This window comes from Toxorhynchites rutilus, chromosome 1, assembly GCF_029784135.1.
Source record: "Toxorhynchites rutilus septentrionalis strain SRP chromosome 1, ASM2978413v1, whole genome shotgun sequence".
NCBI classification, from domain to species: Eukaryota; Metazoa; Arthropoda; class Insecta; order Diptera; family Culicidae; genus Toxorhynchites; species Toxorhynchites rutilus.
Genome location: NC_073744.1, coordinates 10,225,951 through 10,248,447, shown reverse-complemented (window position 1 = coordinate 10,248,447; position 22,497 = coordinate 10,225,951). Strand labels below are relative to the sequence as shown.

Here is a 22,497-nt window from a genome sequence, read left to right as displayed (position 1 = left end):
ACATATTCGGCTACCCTCGATCCAACCAGTTGATCGTAGTTGGTTGTCGTAAATAGACGTGTTTCGTGTTGAGTGCGCTGATTGGTGCAGAATTTGTAAACAAAACCATTTTGTTGGAGTGTTTGTGTTGGGTGCTCCATGTAGTTGCATCACACTACCCCATCTACCGAAGGTGAAAGGAACACTCGTTCAGAACTAAGCCCAATCAATCCCTGCAAAGTGTTCATTCATAAGCACAGTTCTTGGATGACGAATCGTCATCAGTAAAGACACGAAAGCTACAATTATGTATCGCTGGCGAGGCAAGTCAGTGGTAAATATTTTGATACTATTGGTGATAACCCTATCGACGACGACAACGAGGGTAGTGCAATGCCAGGAATCGACGAATGCCGAGCGGACCGAAACAGAAGCTGTGGAGGTAATACTGAAATAAACAAAAATAAGCTGTGTATGGCTGCTTTTTGCGTTGCTTCGCGTGAGGGACAAGGGAAATTCTTCGGACAGAGGCGATTCTCCCTATTATATGGAATTTAATTTACCGTTCTAGGATGGCAGTTAAAACATAGGCTCTTCACCTTCCAAACATTGAACAGCAGTTGAGTTAATTGCTTGATGGGTCTGCTATCTATGGAAGCCATGTTTCAATTAGCACTTATCAGCTGTATGAAACATCAAGAAGAATATGAAAACGTAAACATAAGCGGCGGAGTGTTTATCTAGAATTTTTGTCAGCCGTTCTGCTTCTCTACATTCTACTGTTCTAACGTTGCAATTCCTATTATTATCAAAATTAGATAAGCGTTTTCAACAACAAGCCACGTTCTGAACAGTCAGCCAGATTTGGTCAAGGGTTGTAAACACACGAAACATCGGCTAGCCCTGTGTCATACGACAGTAAACACATTGTCGATTTATCTGTTGGCTCAAACGATTAGCATATTGATTACCCGTATATGATTTGGTCAAATAGCAATCTATGTGTAGTTCCTTATCAGTTGAAGCTTTGCCAAAAGCCGTAGAAACAAAATAGTTTGCTTGTTTTTTTTTGCGGGATTTTGTTTCTTGCCTTGTGTCCCATTTTCCAGTCTGGCGGCACACGCAATGTGACGGCGTTTGCGTTAGAATTACGCATAGATTAGAAGAGCGAAGAGCTTCCGGCAATCGAAATAATGATCTCATTCATCAATAAGACAGCATACACAACAGCATTCCAATAAAAAAGCACGACTTTTACAGAAAGAGAAGGGAAAGCATTTCTCGACGAACCAAATTTCAGATTTTATTGCGTCTGGAGTATTAACTGAACAGATCTTAAGCCCTAGTTTAACCACGTAAATACTAGAGAACATGTGACCAGAACACAAAGAGATTATTTTTAATCGCATTCTCAAAATCGCTCTCGGCTGTCATGCACCGCAATTGCCGAATGTGGTCCAATCATCGGAGTCATCGCTTTCGTAAATATCAAGAGACCATTCCCAACGTCGCAAGCAATCAAGGTAAACTAGGGAATAATCTGGAAAGATGCAGAAGTTGAGCTATCATTCAGCGGGGGAAGCACCAGCGTGCCACGCAAATACATTTGCGAAGCCACCTGAAGACAATCTGAGCCGCACAGCAACGAAAGCAGCATTGGGGAGAATTCTGCGGTACAGCGAAGCACGATTGTATCATTTATTTAACCGAATTCGTTTTCAACTGGCTCAGCAACGTAAAGCATCAATGAGCCGTGTTTGAATGAATAGGGCAAACCCTCTGTGAGTAAAACTATGCAAATGTTCTTTTTCAAAAAGGCATAAAAATCCTGTCATATTTTCAAAAAAAATGTAAGGGGTTGTATCTAGGACACGACCGCATATTTTCGACGTAGAGCTACGAAATTATATTATGAAATCCACTTGTTTACCACTTCGATCGGATTTGAAATTAGCAAAATGATGCATTTTATAACCTGTTCGACTTCGAATAAGCACATTTATAAACCCGTTCGACTTCGAATTATTTCGAATTTTGTTTTTCATCAATGCAAGGATGCCAAATTCGCAGACATGTTCGCAATTTTAATGATATTTAATTTTCGTCGCAAACTCTATTCTGTTGCAGACTTATATTTTCAGTTGCAGACTGCAGGGATATGGTATTTCTCTTCTTTATGGTTTGGTTCAGTTTCCTGCGCTAACAATCTCTTTTTTTGGACATCACTTTGCGATTCTAACGGTTGAAAAGGGGGCTGGCGGATATTTATACACATCAACATTTTCGTAGCAGACTTAAAAAAATCATCTGGCATCTCTGGAGGCGATGACGTTTACTCTGGCAAAGGCCAAAACGAAAACATATTTCTCAATGGTTTTCATTAGCCGATAGTTCTAGACGTTTGCTGTGCAGACTTTTCCAGAGCGTGTTTTTGAAAAACTGAACTTTTACTGTAAAACTTTTGAATATTTTACAAAGAGATCAAAAGGACTCGAAAGTATGTATATTTCTTATCAGCAATTTCAAATGAAATCGTTCTAAAAATGCAGATTTTAAAAACTTGTATTTTTGATTCCAATGAAAGTGTGTATTCCGTTTGGGTTGGAGGAAATATGAGTTTTTCACAGCAATTGGGAATTTTTTGACTCAAGCGTAACTTTTGAAAAGGGCGTATCGATTTTAGTAAGAGAAATCTTTGATAATTTATATCTAAAAAACTATGAGTCGTACCGAAATAGTGTCTTAGAAATAGTTATAGAGTATTGATGGTTAAATATGAAAAAAATGTACACTGAGAAAAAAAATTAGTACTCTTTTTTTTTATTTACAAAATAAAAATTCAATTTGCAATATCCAAAATACATATTTTTACATATACAATTTTTTTTAAATTTTTTCGTACAAAATAGAAGTCATGTAGAGAATTCAAAAAATGGGCCCAAGATGGTACAACTATTTTTGACGAACTTTGTGGAACATCAAATTTTTAGGAATTTTCGAAACTTCGAATTTTTGTATGTTAACAATCATTTTTAGCCACAAATTATGAATCCTGATGTGATTTAAAACAAAAAAGGTTATTATCAATCTTCTTCTAAATGTAGCCATTCTCGAAATATTTAAAAAAATATTTCTAATTTATTGTCTTTTTTATAGTAAACAATCCCTTTTAATATATTTGTCGTGTTATACCGTCATGTTCATGAAATTTTATGAATTTGCTTATAATTTCCAACAACTTTTCCAAATACATCATCATGGTTCATTTTTTTGACTCAAGCGTAACTTTTGAAAAGAGCGTATCGATTCGAGTAAGAGAAATTTTTGATAATTTATATCTCAAAAAATATGAGTCGTATCGAAACAGTGTGTTAGAAAGAGTTATAGAGTATTGTTGGCTTAATTTGAAAAAATATACACTGAGAAGAAAAATTAGTACTCTTTTTTTTTAATTACAAAATAAAATTTTAATTTGCAATATCAAAAAATATGTATTTTTTATATTTTTTTCAAATTTTTCATATGCTGGCCAATGCACACTGGAGCAGATACAAATGGGGTTTCAGCGTAGTGAAGATGAACTATTTTTATGTACGGGTTATGAAGCACGCACGTACGCACACAAATATCCATGTATCGATGGCTTGAAGCAACTAAATATACACACACTTATCTCTGTTTTGCGCTCTTCTCAACAGAAGTGCTTTCTGTTAATATTTCCAGTCTAGATTAGCTTAGCTGTCATCCTTTATGGAGAGAGAGTTTTCCTACCGTCATGCGAAACCAAATCACTAACAAAATTCCAGAACATTTATTTTCTTGGTGAGCTGACCATAGCCTAGCTTGATGATTCCCCACACAATTGCATATACAGACTATGGGATTGTAATGTATAGCATATCAAACAAATCTTCGTGGCAAAAATAGTTATTAACGTTAACTTTATTTCATAAAAACGTGACCTGTTTTCTGATTTGGCACCCTTAATGAAAGACGTAGTTCTACGTCAAAATTAAAAAATATGTATTTTGGATATTGCAAATTGAATTTTTATTTTGTAAATAAATAAAAGAGTACTAATTTTTGTTCTCAGTGTACATTTTTTTCATATTTAACCATTAATACTCTATAACTCTTTCTAAGACACTATTTCGATACGACTCATAGTTTAAGAGATATAAATTATCAAAGATTTCTCTTACTCAAATCGATACGCCCTTTTCAAAAGTTGTCACATCGGGACATCGGTAAGATGCTGGGAATCGTCCAATCCACGGTCAGCAGAGTACTAAAACGATACTTCGAGAACCTAACCATCGACCGGAAGGTGAAGAACGGCAAAAATGGATGCTCCGTCAGTGAAGAAGATCACAAGCGCGTAGTTAAGCAGTTTAGACGTGATCCGAGAAGTTCGGTCCGGGATGTCGCCAATAAGCTGAATTTGTCAAGTTCATCCGTCCAGCGGACCAAGCAGCGGGAGGGCCTGCGTACATACAAGGTTCAGAAGGCTCCTAACTGCGACGAAAGGCAAAACATGGTGGGGAAGACGCGCGCCCAGAAGCTGTACATCGAAATGCTTACGAAGCCGCATTGCCTGGTAATGGACGACGAAACCTACGTCAAAGCGGACTTTCGTCAGCTGCCGGGCCTGTTGTTCTTCTCCGCAGAGGACAAATTCAGCGTTCCGGAGGAGATTCGCAAGCAGAAACTATCCAAGTTTGCCAAAAAGTACATGGTGTGGCAAGTGATCTGCTCTTGCGGAAAGCGGAGCGCCCCCTTCGTGATGACCGGCACGGTAAACGGGCAGGTTTACCTTAAGGAGTGCCTACAGAAGCGCTTACTACCACTATTGAAGCAGCACGAGGGCCCGACCATCTTCTGGCCGTAGAGAAATATTGGGCGATTATGAAGCAGGCTCTCCGGGAGAACCCAAAAGTTATCAAATCGGAGGCGGACTTCAAGAGAAAATGGATTTCTGTTAAAAAAAACTACAACCTGACGTTGTACAGAACCTTATGGACGGGGTAAAGAGGAAGGCTTGGGCTCGAAGTATGAATAAAAAGAAAATGCCAAAAGTTGTTTAATAGTTTTTAATTTACTGTCTAAAATTTTCAAAAGGATCGGTCTACTGGGCGAATTTCTACAGCGTTTTTTCCGTGATGCAATTTGATGTGACACACCCTTTATTTGCGATGTGAAATACGAAATTTTCTTACATTTGAAAATGAAAGCATTGCGTAATTTCGGTTAATTTTATTGTTTAAAACTATCATTTTTAAGATGCCAGAACCAACCGGGGATGCGGAAACTTTTGCGTTCCAGGCTGAGATCGCTCAGCTGATGTCGCTTATCAACACGTTCTACCCGAACAAAGGAATATTCTTGCGTGAATTGATCACCAACTCTTCATATGCTCTCGACAAAATTCGTTATAAATCGCTCATCGAACCCTCAAAATTGGACAGCGGCAAGGAGCTATTTATCAAGCTTATTTTAACAAGGAAGCTGGAACTCTTGCTAACATCGATACTGGTATCGGAATGACCACAACCGATCTGGTCAATAACCTTTGTACGATTGCCAAATCCGGAACGAAAGCGTTAATGGAAGCTTTGCAAGCCGGAGCCGACATATGGAAGGATGCCAGCAACAGTTTCCTTTTGCAGGATGCTATCTTTGAAGATTATTATAATAAAATTGAGAATTTGATAGATGTGAGCGTTAATATTTTTTATTTTCTTTATTGGTTCTTCGCTTTTTTACTCTTCGGCTCATCTTCATGGACAAATATTGCCTTCGGTTGCATTTTAGAATGGGCTGGTATACAATAAGGATTTCCTTCTACATCCTTAGCATAATTGAGAAGTGCCTCACAAGGGCCTTGATCATCTTCCACTCTCTTGTTCAGACCAAGATTCCTATTTACATACGACGTCAAGGTGCCTCCGGAACTGGCAACACGGCCCCTTTGTTCACTGGTAGTGGGCAAATTTGGCCGTTTGGATTTAACAAGAACCAAACGATCCTTTTCCAACTTCTTCCGATGAGAGCGATACGTCTCCTGACGGAACATCGAAAACATCAATTTCGGATGCCAACGAATTACATGTGAATCAGTAGATGGAATAATCGTTCCGAAGGTGACTTGCGGAAAAAAACTTTTGTTTTTATTTTGATTTCACAGTTGTATGACAGCTGCGATGAAAGTTCGAAAATTGCCGCCCTTTAGGATTTGAGGCGAACGGGTAGAATGCAAAATTTTCGAACTCGATCGGATTGTGAAATCCAATCTATCCAATCGCCGATCGTGAACCGGAATGAGGGTGATTATTTTAGAATGCATCGAAATTTTTGTAATAGATTATGTTCTTCATTACAAATAAATTTGATGAACGTCCTTTTACGTTTGATTACGTTGAAAAATTGTCAAACGATCATTGTGTTTTACATTTCCCTCTGAACTTACTGCACATCTCATGTTTATGTAGTTCTCGAACCGCGAAAGTTCATTCACCTCCAGTATCTGAAATGACGATTTTCCCAGGCTTCTCAGTACAAAAGTAGTCAACACCAAAAATTATCACCGACTTGCACGTATTTGCAGAGCGGATTCCTCCAGGCACATTAATTTTGAAGTCCGCGTTAGGGAAACACAGCTCAGTGGAAAAAAGTACCCCCGACTTGCGTGTTTTGACGAAGCAGATTCCCCCAGGCACATTGGTTTTGAAGTCCGTGTTAGAGAAACACAGCTCGGTGGGAACAAAATACCCCCGACTTGCATGTGTATTTGCAAAGCGTATTTTCACAGGTACATCGATTTTGAAGTCTGTGTTGGGGAAACCGTAAATCGGGTCAATAAAAACTTGGCAGTTTGGGCGTTTAGATAATGCTTGACATTTTACAGTTATTCAATTGTTCATCGCATTAAAAATAACATTTTATTAATTGTGATAGACGCGCAGAAATATTTCCTATCACTTGATGCAAACATCCGATCTGTTAAGAAATGTTCGAGTTATAAGCACTCGAAATACGGGTAGGGTTAGCACACAAATCGGCAGAACAAATGTATGGGAAAAAAGGAAGTTCTTCCAGTTTTCATGAATTTAAAACGTTTAGAGATTAGCGAATTGTAATGTATAGCATATCAAACAAATCTTAGAGAATTTCCGATTCGATTGGTATGCAAATCATGAGAATTCGTTCAGAGTAAAAATAGTTATTAACGTTATCTTTATTCCATGAAAACGTGACCTGTTTTCTGATTTGACACCCTTACCTGAAACACGTAGTTCTACGTCAAAATGATACAATATAAATAATTATGGAATAATTGGTGTTAATAAAATATTATTAGATGCTTCTTCTTATGGATTTCTTGATATAGATAACCATCTCCTTGGAACTAAGGAACTGAGAAAATTATTGAAGACCATAGAGTATTCACTAATAATGAAATCAAACATAACAACAATCGAAATTGTTGGGGATGTGAACAATAATTAAAAATAAAACAGAAATACACACATACTCATACTTGAATGTGTATGGACCTAAAGAAATCATAAATCAACGAAATAGCATCGAGATTACGATTAGCCAGAGCGTCACGGATAGGAAAATTGAGTGACATTCCCCTGATGCGAAAATTTTCTAAGATAACTTGTCATTTTAAAATTTAGAGCAATACCATACAATGTGATCAATATCGTGATAATCTATACCACAAATACATAGATTACTATCACTGCGAACATGACATCTGCCGAAGTTTGTTGCGGTGGCTTTAGTAAAGCGACTTTCCATTTCAAATGCGCCAGAAAAACAGAAGCTTTGTACAACGAATTCATTGGAAATCCCGCTGTATTCTGGATGTGCAAAGGATGTCGCGACATCATGGGGAACGCACGCTTTAGAAACACGTCATCATCGATGAATTCTGTAGCCGCGGAACTGAACGATATGCATGAAAAGGTTGTCGAAGAACTAAAGACGGAGATAAAAGACAGCTTGATCGCCGAACTGCGATTGGAGATACAAGGAGGCTTCAATAAGCTTTCTCCGGCGGTTTTATCCTTCTTGCCACACCGTTTTCAACTTGGCAATCGATCATCACCGAAGAGAGCCCGCGACGACGACCCCGAATGACTCGAACGGCCAACGAAAAAATTCCGTGGTACAGGTTTGATGGCGAACGGAGCATCTATTGTGGCCGCCGTCAGGACAGAGCAGATTGTACATGTCGAAAATTTCACCCGAAGTCTCGGGAGCATCCAAAACCTCGTCAAGGAATGTCTGCAGACGGGTGATGTAGTGGCAAAATCACTCATCCCCAGGGGCTGACCGCTGAAAACGTGGACGTTTGTATCGTTCAAGGTGGGTATCAACCAAAGCTTAAAGACAAAAAGCAATGGACCCCTCTACTTGGTCGCAAGGGATTGAATTTCGCGAGCTTGAAGACAATGGTTCCACGTGAAGGCATTTTTGGAAGCCAGTGCCAATAGCCGACCCGGGAGCATCAACACTCCAACCTCTCGCCGGAACCTGACGTTCGGGGACTTCGAACAAAAACAAATGCTCTCCATCTCACCCAGTGTTCGTGTGACTACGATATCATCGCTTTCACGGAGACGCGACTTCACGAAGACATTTCCAACGCTGAATCAGCCTCGAGCTACACACTCTATCGCTGCGACCGCAACTCTTCAATGTCCAATGTGTAAATCAAAATCAATACTTAAAGACTATCTGAATAGAATGAGATATAGTTAAATTTCAGTGTAATATTTGGGCAGCATATTTAGTCTACGCTGGTTTGACGAAATAAATAAATAAATGATTTTTTTTAAATTATGTAACTTGTTAAAATTCTCTTTTGAATCTAACGGATAAATTATTCAGCCAGCTTATTTTTAAGTAAGTGAGTAAGTAGTTTTAAGTAATATTGAGTAGTATTAAGTATTAAGAATGTATCGGTCTACAATAGATTGACGACAATAAATAAACAAATTTGAGTTTGCTATAGAATCCGATAGATTAGGCTCTGATCTATTTTCCATATTGCCAAATACAGCTAGAAATGTGTTTGCAGCTAAGTTATAACTAGAAGAGAGAGTCGATGTCGAGAAATCGATGATGTCACTTACACCCCTTCCATTTTGAGCCCCTCAACTGGTTTTAAAAACCGGATTAAGTTGGGTCAAATTTGTTGTCAGGCTAACTTGGCGTTGAATTGCTCTTTATGAATACATCAAGAAATCCACAGAACCCTGTAGAGTAAATTTGGACCCTCCGAAGATCATCTGGTCAAACATTCGAATGAAAAGGTTTCTGGTGAATTAGTAATCAAGTTATATCAATTTGGTTGCTTTCCCCATCTTTTGTGATCCAAACAAGTACAACGAATGGCGGCCGGCGCATCACACTTGTGTTTGAATTATACTCGATGTCAATCAAACACCGCAATTCATTTTCAACAGTGAATAAATTTTGCATAGGTGATAAAGTCTTTTATCATACACATCAAACAGCAGACACTTCCATCTCCAGTTCAAACAGTAGAAGTCGGTGACTCATACTGCGCAAAATTGCGCAAGCTGACTTTGCTGGCTTGTGTTCGCCTTATGGAGGTTAATAAAAAGCATCAACTGAATGATTTCTTTTACTCGCCCTTATGACTGAATCGTTTCGCCTTTCTCCTAGGACTATCTGGCTTCTGGATTGCGCTTAGAACATGAACTTGTGAAGGAACAGGCCGTGAGTTTGGTTCTATCGGACAGTCATCTCGCTAATAAGTTGGTTCCATCCCATTATTGCGATGCGTAACAAGTTATCGTCCTACCTGTCGAAAGCCGTCCGTTCGATTGGCGTCACTATTGAATCACCGCACAGATTTCCATTCAAATCTTGGGGGAACACAAGGGGGAGAAGTAATACAAACTGCATGCGCGAGATTGCGGGCCGATATGTGTCATTCAAAATTATCTTTTTTTTTTCATCCATTTGTGTAATATTATTCAGCATTAAAGTTCATTTTAGGTGATATGCTAACTATGCAATGTGAAACTAACAAACGTGGATCAAATTGAATGTTATTTGTTCTTTAACCTGATTAGGACCCGATGCGATCATTTGAAGCCCACTTGTGCATGTTTCCACCAGCTGCTGGGCAAGATGTTCCTCTGACTGAGTGCATATCTCTTCTTGGAAGGGAACAGCGATCACGACACGTGAATCTAACACACACCCACACACACACACACACACAAGCAACTATTTCTCCCTCCCATGCTAATAATCCTCTCCTGGTGCGAATGGCTGCAAGCAAAATAATAGAAACCCAACTAACCGATGGCTATCACTCTGGTGTTGAGTCTTGAAATCCAACTTTCCACCTCCACAGGATGAACCGTCCACACGGAGCAGTGGGGAAAATTTTGTCGCCATTCATGTGGATGCTGTCGGCGCGAAGGAGCAACTGAAACCATCGCTGCGTGGATTGTCCTATATTGCGATAAGTTTTCTGCCGAAGGACTTCGAACTTCTCGAGGTGCTGTCGGCAACGCGTGAAGTTGTTGCGGGCGTTCGGTATGAGTTGGTGCTGAAGGCACTGAACCACGAGCAACAGGAACTGAATTGCACACTGACGGTGCTGGAGAAACCATGGCTAACCACTGAGAGTGGCGATAAGTACCGGGTGCTGGAGTATTCAAACTGCAGTTCGGCGACCGGGGAAGACTCGACCGATCGTGTCGAAGTTGTTGCCAAGCTTAATCCCGCTTTTGATCCCGCTCTGAGGGCTCAGCAGGAGATGAGTCCTTCGCGCTTTCGGGAATTGGTTCAGCAGATCATAATAGAGAAACATGAAGTGCGTGAGATAACAACCACGCCGATCGGAGACTTGACGAGTACAAGCACAACCGAGCCATCGAATGCACCGGATTTAAGTCAGTCGTCGAAAGACGCTTTGGATCAGTTGTTTTTGTTTGGTAGTGAGGCTCAACAGCAGCGCAGGGTGCAGAGCAGCGATGCCGACGAACGTCGGCATGAGGTTGCCGAGGAAATAATCGTTCCGAAGCGAGTTGAAAAACCAAAAGCCGAAGTAGTAACGCCTACTGAACCCCCCGTGCAACCTACCACCATCAGTCTCGATCAACAGGTGCAATCTACATTCGAGGAAGTTTTCAAAACACACCAGGAGATTCAGAAGGCACTGGATGAGGTCATCCAAGGGGGCGGTGGTCGTGTTACTCAAATGAAGTACGAACCAGTGTTTGCCTCCCTGTTGCAGAAGGTCAAAACAAGTATCGATAACTACTACCGCACTATCAACCCGAATGGAGGGGATGCAAACGTCGATACGGCAGCCTTCGTAGTTCGTGATAACATTGCTCAATCCAGCGCTGTTGAACCATCTAAGCCATCCTCGGAGAGCGAAGAAGACGATCAACAGCAGCAGATAGTTCAACCGGTGTTCGGTAGATTGCCCTCGCCGCGAACGGAAGCTCCTATTCGTAGACTGGTACCACCGAAAATTGATGCCGTGGTGATGCGCTTCAGTGACGAGAGTGATGAACAGCAGCAACAGGAAGGAGTTCAACGCGTTCTACCAACTCGGGATGAGCTAGTTAGGGATTTCAACGCGGACGAATCGCAGCAACGCAACAAACGGGCACCTCTTTCGAGCCTCCATGAGGAGTACGCTCAACAACGCAGGAAACGGTTTGTGGAATTCGATTTGGACAGGGAAGATCAGGCGGAGTTGGATCGCATGGAGAAGATTATAGCGGAGGCAGTCGAGGTGTTGGATGACATGGATACGGATCCGTTCAAGCGCATCCTGTTGGAGATCGATAGTGTGAAACGGATTAATCAATTTGGCGGTGCCGCCGATCCGGGCGGGAATCTGTTCGTGGCACGTGTCGTGATCGCAAACTCGCACTGCATTGAGGAAGTGGAAGACGTGGTGGGGTGCAAGCAGCAGCTGATTGATGGAAGCAGCAAATTTTGCACACTTGAGGTTCAAAGGAGAACGCGCGGAGGGCGAGAGTGTAGTCCAGCGCTAAATGTTCGTTACATTTTTTCCTCTTTTTTCAGATTCGCGCTAAGGATGGCGATGTTCGTCTGCTGAAGTCGGAGTGCAGCGGAAAGAAGGCGTACTCAGAATATCCGGAGAAGAAGCTGAATGTGGCGGAGGCTCAGCACCGGGACCGACTGCAGAATGCTTTGGCGGAATGGCACGATGGCAAGTTGAAGTAAGTTGCTCTGATGAAAATTTTGTTTCTCGTTGTAAATATTTGTTGAAGTCTCAACGACTAAAAATGGAGGCTTCCAAAGAATAATTTGAGATATGAGAAGGTTAAAGAGACCGTAGCAGGAGCCATGTCAGGAGAAAACGGTGGTTGATTTGTTATGGCCTTTCTAAAAGCTGAGAGTTTGGGTTAAGTTTTCTAAATTGACGTTTTTTAAGGTTAGAAGCAAAAGTCTAACCTGTATCGTAGCAAGCTGTGCGGTGAAAATTCAAACTCAATCGAAAGAAATCGACGAAATGACAACGAAATACGAAAATACTGTTCGTCATCAAAGGAAGCATTGACTGGTCGTTCGAAATTAGTTAACCTCGTCATTTGAGCTATTCGTTCTCATTTGAATGTGATGAAAGTGTTGAACTGAACGAACACAAATAATTCATTTTCATAAGTTGATTTTTTTCTTGAAATTTACCAAAAATATATAGCTATCTCACTACGAATCGATAGCCTAAGCCTCTGTTAATAATAAAATTTGTTTCGAAGGCAAAAAAATTCGCTAAATTGATGTGGCTGGCATCTTTGAAAAAAATGGGAAAAAGTCGGCAAAAGACGGACACTTGAAGAGAAAGATGGACAATTGGGGTGGGAAAGATGGACACTAACTGAAAATAAAACTGGAAAATTTCGAAATTCAATTCAAGTTGATGTACTCAACAGGTTTTTGAGGTGTTCAAATAGGCCTTACAAATGATTCAAAATGATTCATTTTTTTGCATCGATTTCAAAAAAGTGGAGTGAATTAGAGGAGCATTTAATCGCAAATCGTATCAGAAGTACAAAATCCTACGCGACTCTCAGAACGAACGATTCGTAATTTCGTTTTAATGCGTTTGTAGGTACAAATGGTTCATTCTGAGAGTCGCGTAGGATTTTGTACTTCTGGTACGACTTGCGATGAAGTGCTCTCCTAGTTTACTCCAAATGTCGAAAAATCGGCTAGAATAGAAGCCGAACGTATCAATATGAGATCTTTACAGGAGTGTAAGAGATACACAAGGCTAAAAAACTGCCTGCAAACATTAGAATTTAACGCAATATTTTCAAAATTACAGATAATTTTCCAAAACACTACAAGCCCCGGTTTTGTCGCTTTATTGAAATCGATGCGAAAAATTAAAATAATTTTTTTTAAGTCAAAGCAATAAGTTAGCTTTATACAGGATTTATTGGAGTTTTCAAAACTGTATTTCGATTTGCAGTGCGATCATTACCTCTTGAATTATTCATCACCAAAGACGAAGGGGTCATTTTTAATTCAAACAGAAATATCTCTGTATGGGAAGGTCCTACAGGAACGTTCTAGGAACCAAATGAAAGCTGGTTGATAATATTTATTGGGTTTATTATTGAGCTGGTTAGCAAAAAATTGTGTTAGTCCACAAAATCTTTGCAAAAACAGAAATAAAACGGTTTTTGATTTCTTCCCGACATTGTTGCCCGCTACATATACACACATCTAGATAAAAATATGTTCGTGAAATATTCTAATACCTGAAAGTTGGAGCTTTGAAATGATGTCCGTCCCATCTGTATGCGTTGATTTTTCACGAAGTTACAGCATGTCAAAAATCACTCAAAATTATCGACTTCACACTCTGTTTCTCTAATTTTTTGTCGAGTGTATTTGCAATGCTGATTTCCCCAGACACATCCATGTTAGGGAAACACATTTCGGTGGGAACAAAAGGACCCCCAACTTGCATGTATTTGCCATATCTATTTTCCCAGGTTCCTTGGTTTTGAGGTCTGTGTTGGGGAAACCGTAAAACGGGCAATCAAAACGTGGCAGCTTGGGCGTTTAGATAACGCTTGACATTTCACAGTATTTAGATTGTTTATCTCATGAAAAATAACATTTTATTGATGGTGATAGATGCGTAGAAATATTTCCTATCGAATTTCGAGTTATAAGCATTCGAAATCTTTCATTTTATTCTGCATGTTTTGTGTGTGGGTATTCATCTTACTCCCCATGTATACCGATTAGACGGAGTTCCACTGCAAAGAAATACCTGAAGAAACCGGGAAGAGTTGTGCAAAGTTTATCACAGAAATGTCACTTAAACATGTAAAAAATGTTAAAAATTATTAGATTACTTGATGGTGCTTTAAAAAAACATTTAAATAAAAAAAACCCTCTAAAAGTCTTCATAGGAAGTGTAAATGAACATGTCGCTGAGTTCTGTAAATATACTCCAATTACACATATGAAACCTCGGTTTATTGAGTTCATGCGTAACTGACTGAATGTTAAATAATTACTTTTGAAAATTTCGTCGAAAAGTTTCTTGGCACGATTCTAACAGAGAACGTATGAAAACTGTATAATCGTTTCCCCATTATTTGTTCATTATTTCACGCATTTCACGAACCTGTTTATTGCTGACTAACTAGTTCTAGCCTTTCTACTCTCAGTAGACCCTAAGTTGACCCCTGTTTGCATATTGAAACTGAGATTTTCGTGCCAATAGTAAAAATACATCTATTTACAGGTCCGTGAAATATGTTTTACGCTCCGGAACGTATCAAGCGAAACCAACCATCGTTTTCCGCTATGTGATTGATCTGTTGGACGAAAACAATCACGCCAGTGACACTTGCAAGGTTAAGATCTCCCATGGTACCGATCTGAAGCCCGATTATGGTTTCCATTGTCAAAAGTTGAAGCCCTCCCGTTCCCGGCGGGATGTGCTGGAGAGGAAGAAGCTCGGCAAGGTGCGCAAGACGGGAGCGCCAGCGGAACTAACACCGGAAGAGTACGGCAAAGCGGAACACGCCGACCGGATTCGGAATATTCTGCTCACCAGCTCGGGTGGTGGTGGCAGCTCGGAACGCAAGTACCGAATCGTAGGCGCCACCCAGCAGCTGGTGGCTGGCCATCTCTACACCTACAAGCTGATCTTTAACGACGATCCGGACAAACGTGTCTGCAAGTTGACAGCCCATGAACAACCCTGGCTGAAGGAAAAATCTCCCGAAGATGCTGTTAAAGTGTCCTTCTCGTGTCCTGATCTGTCTGTCAAAGGCCGCACTCGCCGTTCGATCTGCGCAGGATGTCCCTCGGGTTTATCACCCGAGGAGCTGGATAAGTCAGAGCACACGGAGAGAATTAACAAAATTTTGACTGGAACAGGCGGAGTGACACAAAAGTGAGTATAAATTTGTAGGTTATATTGTTTGTGTGCTCATCAGTTCCATTCCATAGCAAACCGGAAATCATAAACGGTACCAGCCAGGTGGTAGCAGGCATCAAGTACATCTACTTCATTGGCTACAACGTTGAGAATGTCCGTAGAGTCTGTGAACTCACGGCATGGGAGCGACCTTGGCTGGAGGAATCAGATCCGAACAATGCCTACATTTACAGCTCAAGATGCGACGGGCAAGATGAGGGCAATGCTTTCAGGCGAACAAAACGAGCTCTCGGCGAGGCACGTGTACTGACTCGAGAGCAGCTACAACAGGACGAACATCTGAAACGTATCAACGCAATTCTCGTATCTTCCGGAGGGGCTAAGCAAGAGTAAGTTTATTTATTTATTTATTATTCCTCGTCTTCGATTTACAGTCGTACAGATTGAAACTTAAGTTATGTCTTTAATCTTAGCCTTAAAACTATTCTTGGACATTCCAAAATCGTGGACATGGCAAACTGCGTTGAATGATCTCAGACATGAAATGGGCCATTTTTTCCGTAACTAGTTCTGTGAAATGGTAGATTGATGACGGGAAAACTTCGAAGAATTTGTGTTGGTACATGAAAATTATCTGTTGCAGCAGCTCCGAAAAATCAATACTACTCTCTATGATAACGAATACAACTGTTTGTTGGAGTTTAAGTCGACGAGCTGATAAGGTTTCCAAACCGATGAGCATACAACGCGAAGCGTAGTCAGGCAAGTTTACAGGATCGCTCCATGGAAGTTGTCGTGAGGCACACCGAATGAATTGCTTCTGATCTCGCTCTAGCTTGGCAACTTGTACTGTCTGGTATGACGACCATGTTGGAACTGCATACTCAAGAATGCTGCGAACCAGTGTGCAAAACAGTGTTTTGAGGGTGTATACATCCGTGAACTGAAAAGTCTGTCTCCGAATGAATCCAAGCACCGCAAATGCTTTGGCTGCAGTGGCTGAGACATGATCTTGAAACCCAAGTTTTGAATCCAATGTGACGCCCAGATCGCGTATAGAGTGCACGCGATACTCCGAACAGGTGATGCAATAGTGAAAATTGATCGTCCTCACCCACCGTTAGAAATAACACTCGTCTTTAGGGGAGCGAGTCATTGTTTGAACAGGAAGACATTCCCCAACTGGATTTCAACCGCATTGACTTCGTTGCATTGAATACTTTTTTGGTCGAAATTGACTAGACAGATGCTTTGTCTTGCACTGATGTGGATCTTGCCGTGGAGAAGCAATCCTATCTTACACTGGCTTGCTTCTAACGTCCCAAAAAGTGATTGCCTGCCAAACCGCCTTGGGGAAACGCACATCTCCGTTTTCTAAAGCGCAAAAAGAATGCATGTCAGCGTAATTGCCGGAAGGTTACGAAACCCGTTCCATAAGCTCCGCTAGCGATTCATACAGGACTCTCAACTGTTTTCTTTATGAACAATACGTTGCCAAAACGCAAAGTAGCATCCATAGAAATCCTAAACGTTTCTGGATTTTTTTCAACTCTAAACGCAAAAGTAACGATAGTGTACCTGCTACGGTGTCACTGTTTGGTGAAGTTGCAACTAATGTTTCGGATAAATGTGAACTCTACGCAAAGCACTTTGCAAGCGTTTTCAATACTGCTAGTGCAACAATGGGCCAAGCTAAGTTTGCTGCATCCGCTGTTCCTGGTGGCATGCGTGACTTGAGTCTGCCGGTCATAACCGAGGAAATATTACATACTGCAGCACATAAATTAAGATCGTCCACAGCTCCCGGACCCGATGGAATTCCCGCTATCGTATTCAAAAAGTGCATTGAAGTTCTAACTACGCCACTGTGTCGCATATTTATAGCGAATTCGTTTTTGTTCAGTTTCAACCCCAGTGCCGCACTAACTGCTGTCAAAACGTTTTTTTATTCACTCAGTTTCGCACTCAGTGTCGCACTGGTTCGCCCCGAAAGCTGTTAGTTTCGCACTGAGATGTTTCACGGGTTGGCACTCGGGTTCACCAATACAACTATACTGAACTGTCAAGTTCCGAGTATTGTTTTGGAAAATCTAAAAATAAAGACTATGAAAATGGAAAACCTGCTGCTTTTGCTTTTGTATTATTGGAATCGTAATCCAATTCGGATTCTGATTTTGAAGAGTATATTCGAGTAGACGGCATTAAGCTTCGTGTGCTTTCATTGGGAGGCAAAAATAATGATGGATATTCAGGTGGAATAAACCTGCTTTCAAAATCAAAATTATGAATGAAAATTTATCTTAACGTATCGAATATTTATTTTATGTGATGAAATAAGACGTTTTTTTTTCGATATCACGGAAACATATTGAACGAAAACTGTGTCTAATGATGATTTTATATTATAATAGTAATTATTTGTGAAACAAACAGGAAATGCATCGACAAATTATTAAGTGAGTGTCAGAACTACATTAATCAAACAATATGATGTAAAAATTTTCATTCAAACTTTTATATTTTTACACTGCACTTGGCCCTGCTGATCTGATAGAGAATAATTTACCTCCCAAGCACTAATATCGCCACCAGACGTCGACACCGTACATTTGTCGTCGCAAATATAAACAAATCAGACTAAGGGTGGGTTTAGACTAGCGATATATTCATGTGAAGAAATATGATGAGATTTATAGAAATCGCATCAACCGTCTACACTAGCGTGAACTTCTATAATGAATATATTCATATCTTAGGTGAATTTATTCACCTGAAGTAGAACTGCATCCAACTTTAGTGATTTCTCACCAGTGAGAAATTCACAAGCGTTTACATATGCTGAATTTATTCAAGTTATATATACCCCGAATAAGTGCATCATATTTATTCTCACCCGTTTACACCTATTTTCACGTGAATAAATCCATCTATAGCTATAGATCTCCCTAATGTAAACCCGCCATAACGCACACCAACAAACCACCGCATTCGTGAAACTGAAAACGTTTTTTTATTACAGAGTCAGTTTGGCACTGACTCAGTTTTAAAAACGAATTCGCTATTAATCTCTCACTATAACCGAAAATGGCAAACGAGTGGATGCCATCTACACCGATCTGAAAGCCGCTTTCGATAGAATTGACCTCCGAATTTTACTATGCAAGCTCTCTAAACTTGGTGCCTCGGCTGCTTATGTGGACTGGCTCAAATCCTACCTTTGCGACAGGAAACTTTGTGTTAAGATTGGTTCACTTAGTTCAACATGGTTCCAAAACTATTCCGGCGTCCCGCAAGGTAGTAACCTCGGACCACTACCGTTCGCACTCTATATCAACGATGTTTCAGCTCTATTGGGTGTTGGTTGTAGACTGATGTTTGCTGATGACCTCAAAATCTATAACATAGTCGATAGCCCAGCTGACTGCATTCACCTACAATGCCTGTTAAATCTGTTTGTCGAATGGTGCAAAGTGAACAACATGATTGCCAGTAGTAACAAATGCTTCGTAATAATATTCTGTCGCTCTGCCAACCCTATCCACTGGGAGTACAAAATTGATGACATAGTTATTGAACGAATGCATCAAGTAACAGACTTAGGAGTTCTGCTTGACTCTAGGCTGACCTTCAACGATCATCGCTCCATAACTATTGATCGTGCAAATAGACTGCTAGGACTCATTATGCGGACAACTAAAGAGTTTACTGACATGCATTGCCTCAAAACGCTCTAATGTTCGTTGGTTCGATCAATACTTGAATCCTCGTCAGTGATTTGGAGTCCTTATCAAGCTATTAGGATCAACAGAATTCAACGCATACAACGACGATTTGTTCGTTTCGCCCTGTGCTTGCTTCCTTGGAGGGATCACATGAATCTCCCCTCTTATATCGATCGGTGCCGCCTGCTGGGAATGGACACCCTTGAACAACGACGTTCTGTTCAACAAGCAGTCTTTGCAACGAAGATTTTCAATGGAGAAGCTGACTGTCCCAGCCTACTTGCAAAAATGTCACTGAACGCTCCCACCCGGATTCAACGACGATCGCTGGATTAGATGCTGGCTGTTCCATTCCACCGCTCGCTTTTCGGTTACTTTGAGCCGATGTCGACTATAACGAGAACATTCAACGAAGTGCCACATTTGTTTGATTTTGATATGTCTTCGACAGTGTTTAGACAGAAAATCCTTCGCTCTAGACATCCTCCACATCATTAGGTTAAGTTATATTGATTAAGACTATGAGTCAGATGGATTAAAAAGTGATAATAATGATGTGGAAAAATGTACCACAGTAACCGCGACAAACAACCATATCAGTGCCATTTTTGGGTTCAGAGCACTTTTTGCATCGTTTTACCAGTTCATCGAATGATTCGCATTTCTCTGCTTAACGTTTCTGTTTCAGTAAACCTAAAATCATCAACGGTACCGTCGCTACGGTTGCTGGCCAGAGCTTCACATATTACATCTCCTACCCGGTTAATGGTGAGGAACGGATTTGCTATCTGAACGCGTGGGAGAGGCCATGGTTGGAGAAGAAGGATCCGTCTGAGGCTTACAAATACTCGTTCCGATGTGACGGTTCTGACGAAGCATCACTGAAGCGTTCTCGTCGCCACGCTAAGAAATTCGGTGGCTCGAACGAACTGTCCCCTGATGATCTGAAGGACAAAAGCCACGTTGAACGTATAAAGACCGGCCTGGTGGCTTACAACGCGGAAAAATCGAAATCATACCAGTAAGAGGAAACTGTCAGATGTGAGTTACGCGTATGAATTTTTAATTGTTAAAATTTCTTTCCCGAAGGGACTTCGAAATCATCAAAGGTTCCGTACAGCTGGTCGCCGGTTCGCTGTACAAGTACACCTTCAAAACTAAAGATGACCCGCAGGTGGTGTGTAAAATCTCCGTCTGGGAGCGGGTTTGGCTCGATACGCAGGATCAGCGCAAGTACAACGTCAAGTGCGACGGGGATGAAGAGACCGAACAAGAGCAGCAGCAACAACAGCTGGGCACTTCGAAACGATCGGCCCGATCTGCTCGTCCTCACCAAAGCCGCTTCGAGGAGTTTCACTCCAAAGGAGACGATCACGCGCGCCATCTGTTCGAGAAGTTCAAGTTGAAACACAATCGCACCTATCAGAGCACTCTGGAGCACGAGATGAGATTCAGAATATTCAAGAACAATTTGTTCAAAATTGAACAGTTGACGAAATACGAACAGGGAACCGCCAAGTATGGCATCACACACTTTGCTGATATGACGACCACGGAGTATAGGCACCGGACGGGGTTGGTGGTTCGCAGGGAAGAGGACCTGAATCACATTCCAAATCCTATAGCAAAGATTGATGAACATATGGAAATCCCGGAGGCGTTCGATTGGAGGGATCTCGGTGCTGTTTCGCCGGTACGACATTTTTAGTTGAAACGTTGGTTAACAATTGGTTGAATAAAATATTTCGCACACAGGTGAAAAACCAAGGCAGCTGCGGCTCCTGCTGGGCATTCAGCGTCGTCGGTAACATCGAGGGTCTTCATCAAATCAAAACAAAGAAGTTGGAGGAATACTCCGAACAGGAACTGCTCGACTGCGATACGGTGGACAAAGCTTGTCAGGGTGGCGAAATGGATGATGCTTACAAGTAAGTACTCGACAACTGGATCTATGTCCAGATTCTGATAACCACAAATCTCATCACTCTTCCAGGGCTATCGAGCGAATCGGTGGCCTGGAGTTGGAAAATGACTACCCGTATCTGGCGAAGAAGCAAAAGACATGTCATTTCAACAACACTTTAGCTCACGTTCGGGTCAAGGGTGCCGTAGATCTTCCCAAGAACGAGATAGCGATTGCCAAGTTTCTGGTCGCCAACGGACCGGTTTCGATTGGGTTGAACGCGAACGCCATGCAGTTCTATCGCGGTGGTATTTCTCATCCGTGGCGTGTCTTGTGCAGCAAGAAGAGTCTCGACCATGGCGTTCTGATCGTGGGTTACGGCGTTAAGCAGTATCCGATGTTCAACAAAACCTTACCGTATTGGATCGTGAAGAACTCGTGGGGACCGAAGTGGGGCGAGCAGGGTTACTATCGGGTGTACCGGGGCGACAATACCTGTGGGGTCAGCGAGATGGCAACTTCGGCCGTGCTTGAGTAATGGTAAATATTCTCAAATTGTCCAAAAACGTATAAGATTTTTCGAAAGCAATATGAATATTATTTTATCGTATTCCGGTTTTTAGCTAACGCTGCGTAAAGATGTTTTAGTTATAATAGAACCATAGACATTTAACCTCTCTAATACAGATTACTGAATACATGAAATAACAAAGATTTATATGCTTCGATGTGGTGCTGAATAATAGAATGAATGAGAAAATCATCAGGAACATTTTGTGGAGTAATGCAGACCTATGCTTGATGCCAACGCTGAACTAGGCTCTGAGGTACGCTCGGAGTTTCAAACCATGAAACCTCTGCGAAAATAGTCTAATTGTAAGCGTTTATTAACACTCCTATATTCGCGCATAGGTCCGTGAGACCAAGAAATCAATAATTCGTTCTTTTCTTAGAAAATATTAACATGTATGGTTGGGACGAGAGGACGTGTGTCACTTTTTTACCACTTTCAGTCTGAGACTCCGACGCGAGTGTAGGAGTAACTTTTTTGAACAAATGCCCTTTTTCCCAGTTTAGAATATTGTTCAATGAAATGTACAAATTAATGTCAGTGGCATGGAATATTTATTGAAGATAATGCGTAAGATCATTATCGGAATATTCTTTTTTGATTTTAGACCTGTTTGTCACCGGATTGGAAGGGTTTATATATTATTCGTTGTTATATTGATACATGCAAAAGAAAAATGCAAATTTTCAACTTTCGTATAGTTATTCGCTAAACACAATGGTCATACATATACACACTTGTGAAAGAAATGCACTTGTGGAAGAATGTAGGCTGTAAACTATAAACTGAACTGAATATCGACAAGAAAACAAGTCGCAGGAAGTTTCTAGAAATCCTTTTATATCATCTTTTTGTGACCCATAAAAAACAGGCATTA

At 41.0% G+C, this 22,497-nt stretch overlaps 1 protein-coding gene across 2 annotated transcripts; it reads left to right on the top strand.

Annotated features, from left to right (window-relative positions):
* Window positions 1–16: 16 nt before the first annotated feature.
* On the top strand, window positions 17–21,767 carry LOC129769737 (uncharacterized). Of its 2 annotated transcripts, XM_055772184.1 has the most exons (11): window positions 17–421; window positions 9,682–9,735; window positions 10,382–11,998; window positions 12,076–12,233; window positions 14,783–15,439; window positions 15,496–15,813; window positions 19,835–20,167; window positions 20,236–20,839; window positions 20,902–21,074; window positions 21,140–21,589; window positions 21,673–21,767. In XM_055772184.1, the coding sequence occupies exons 1-10, from the start codon at window positions 287–289 to the stop codon at window positions 21,585–21,587; spliced, it is 4,497 nt and encodes a 1,498-aa protein (XP_055628159.1). In that variant the 5' UTR covers window positions 17–286; the 3' UTR covers window positions 21,588–21,589; window positions 21,673–21,767. The 2 variants fall into 2 exon arrangements, with proteins under 2 accessions (XP_055628159.1, XP_055628168.1); XM_055772193.1 differs by lacking the exon at window positions 9,682–9,735 and having other exon boundaries at window positions 21,140–21,767.
* The last annotated feature ends 730 nt before the right edge of the window (window positions 21,768–22,497 follow it).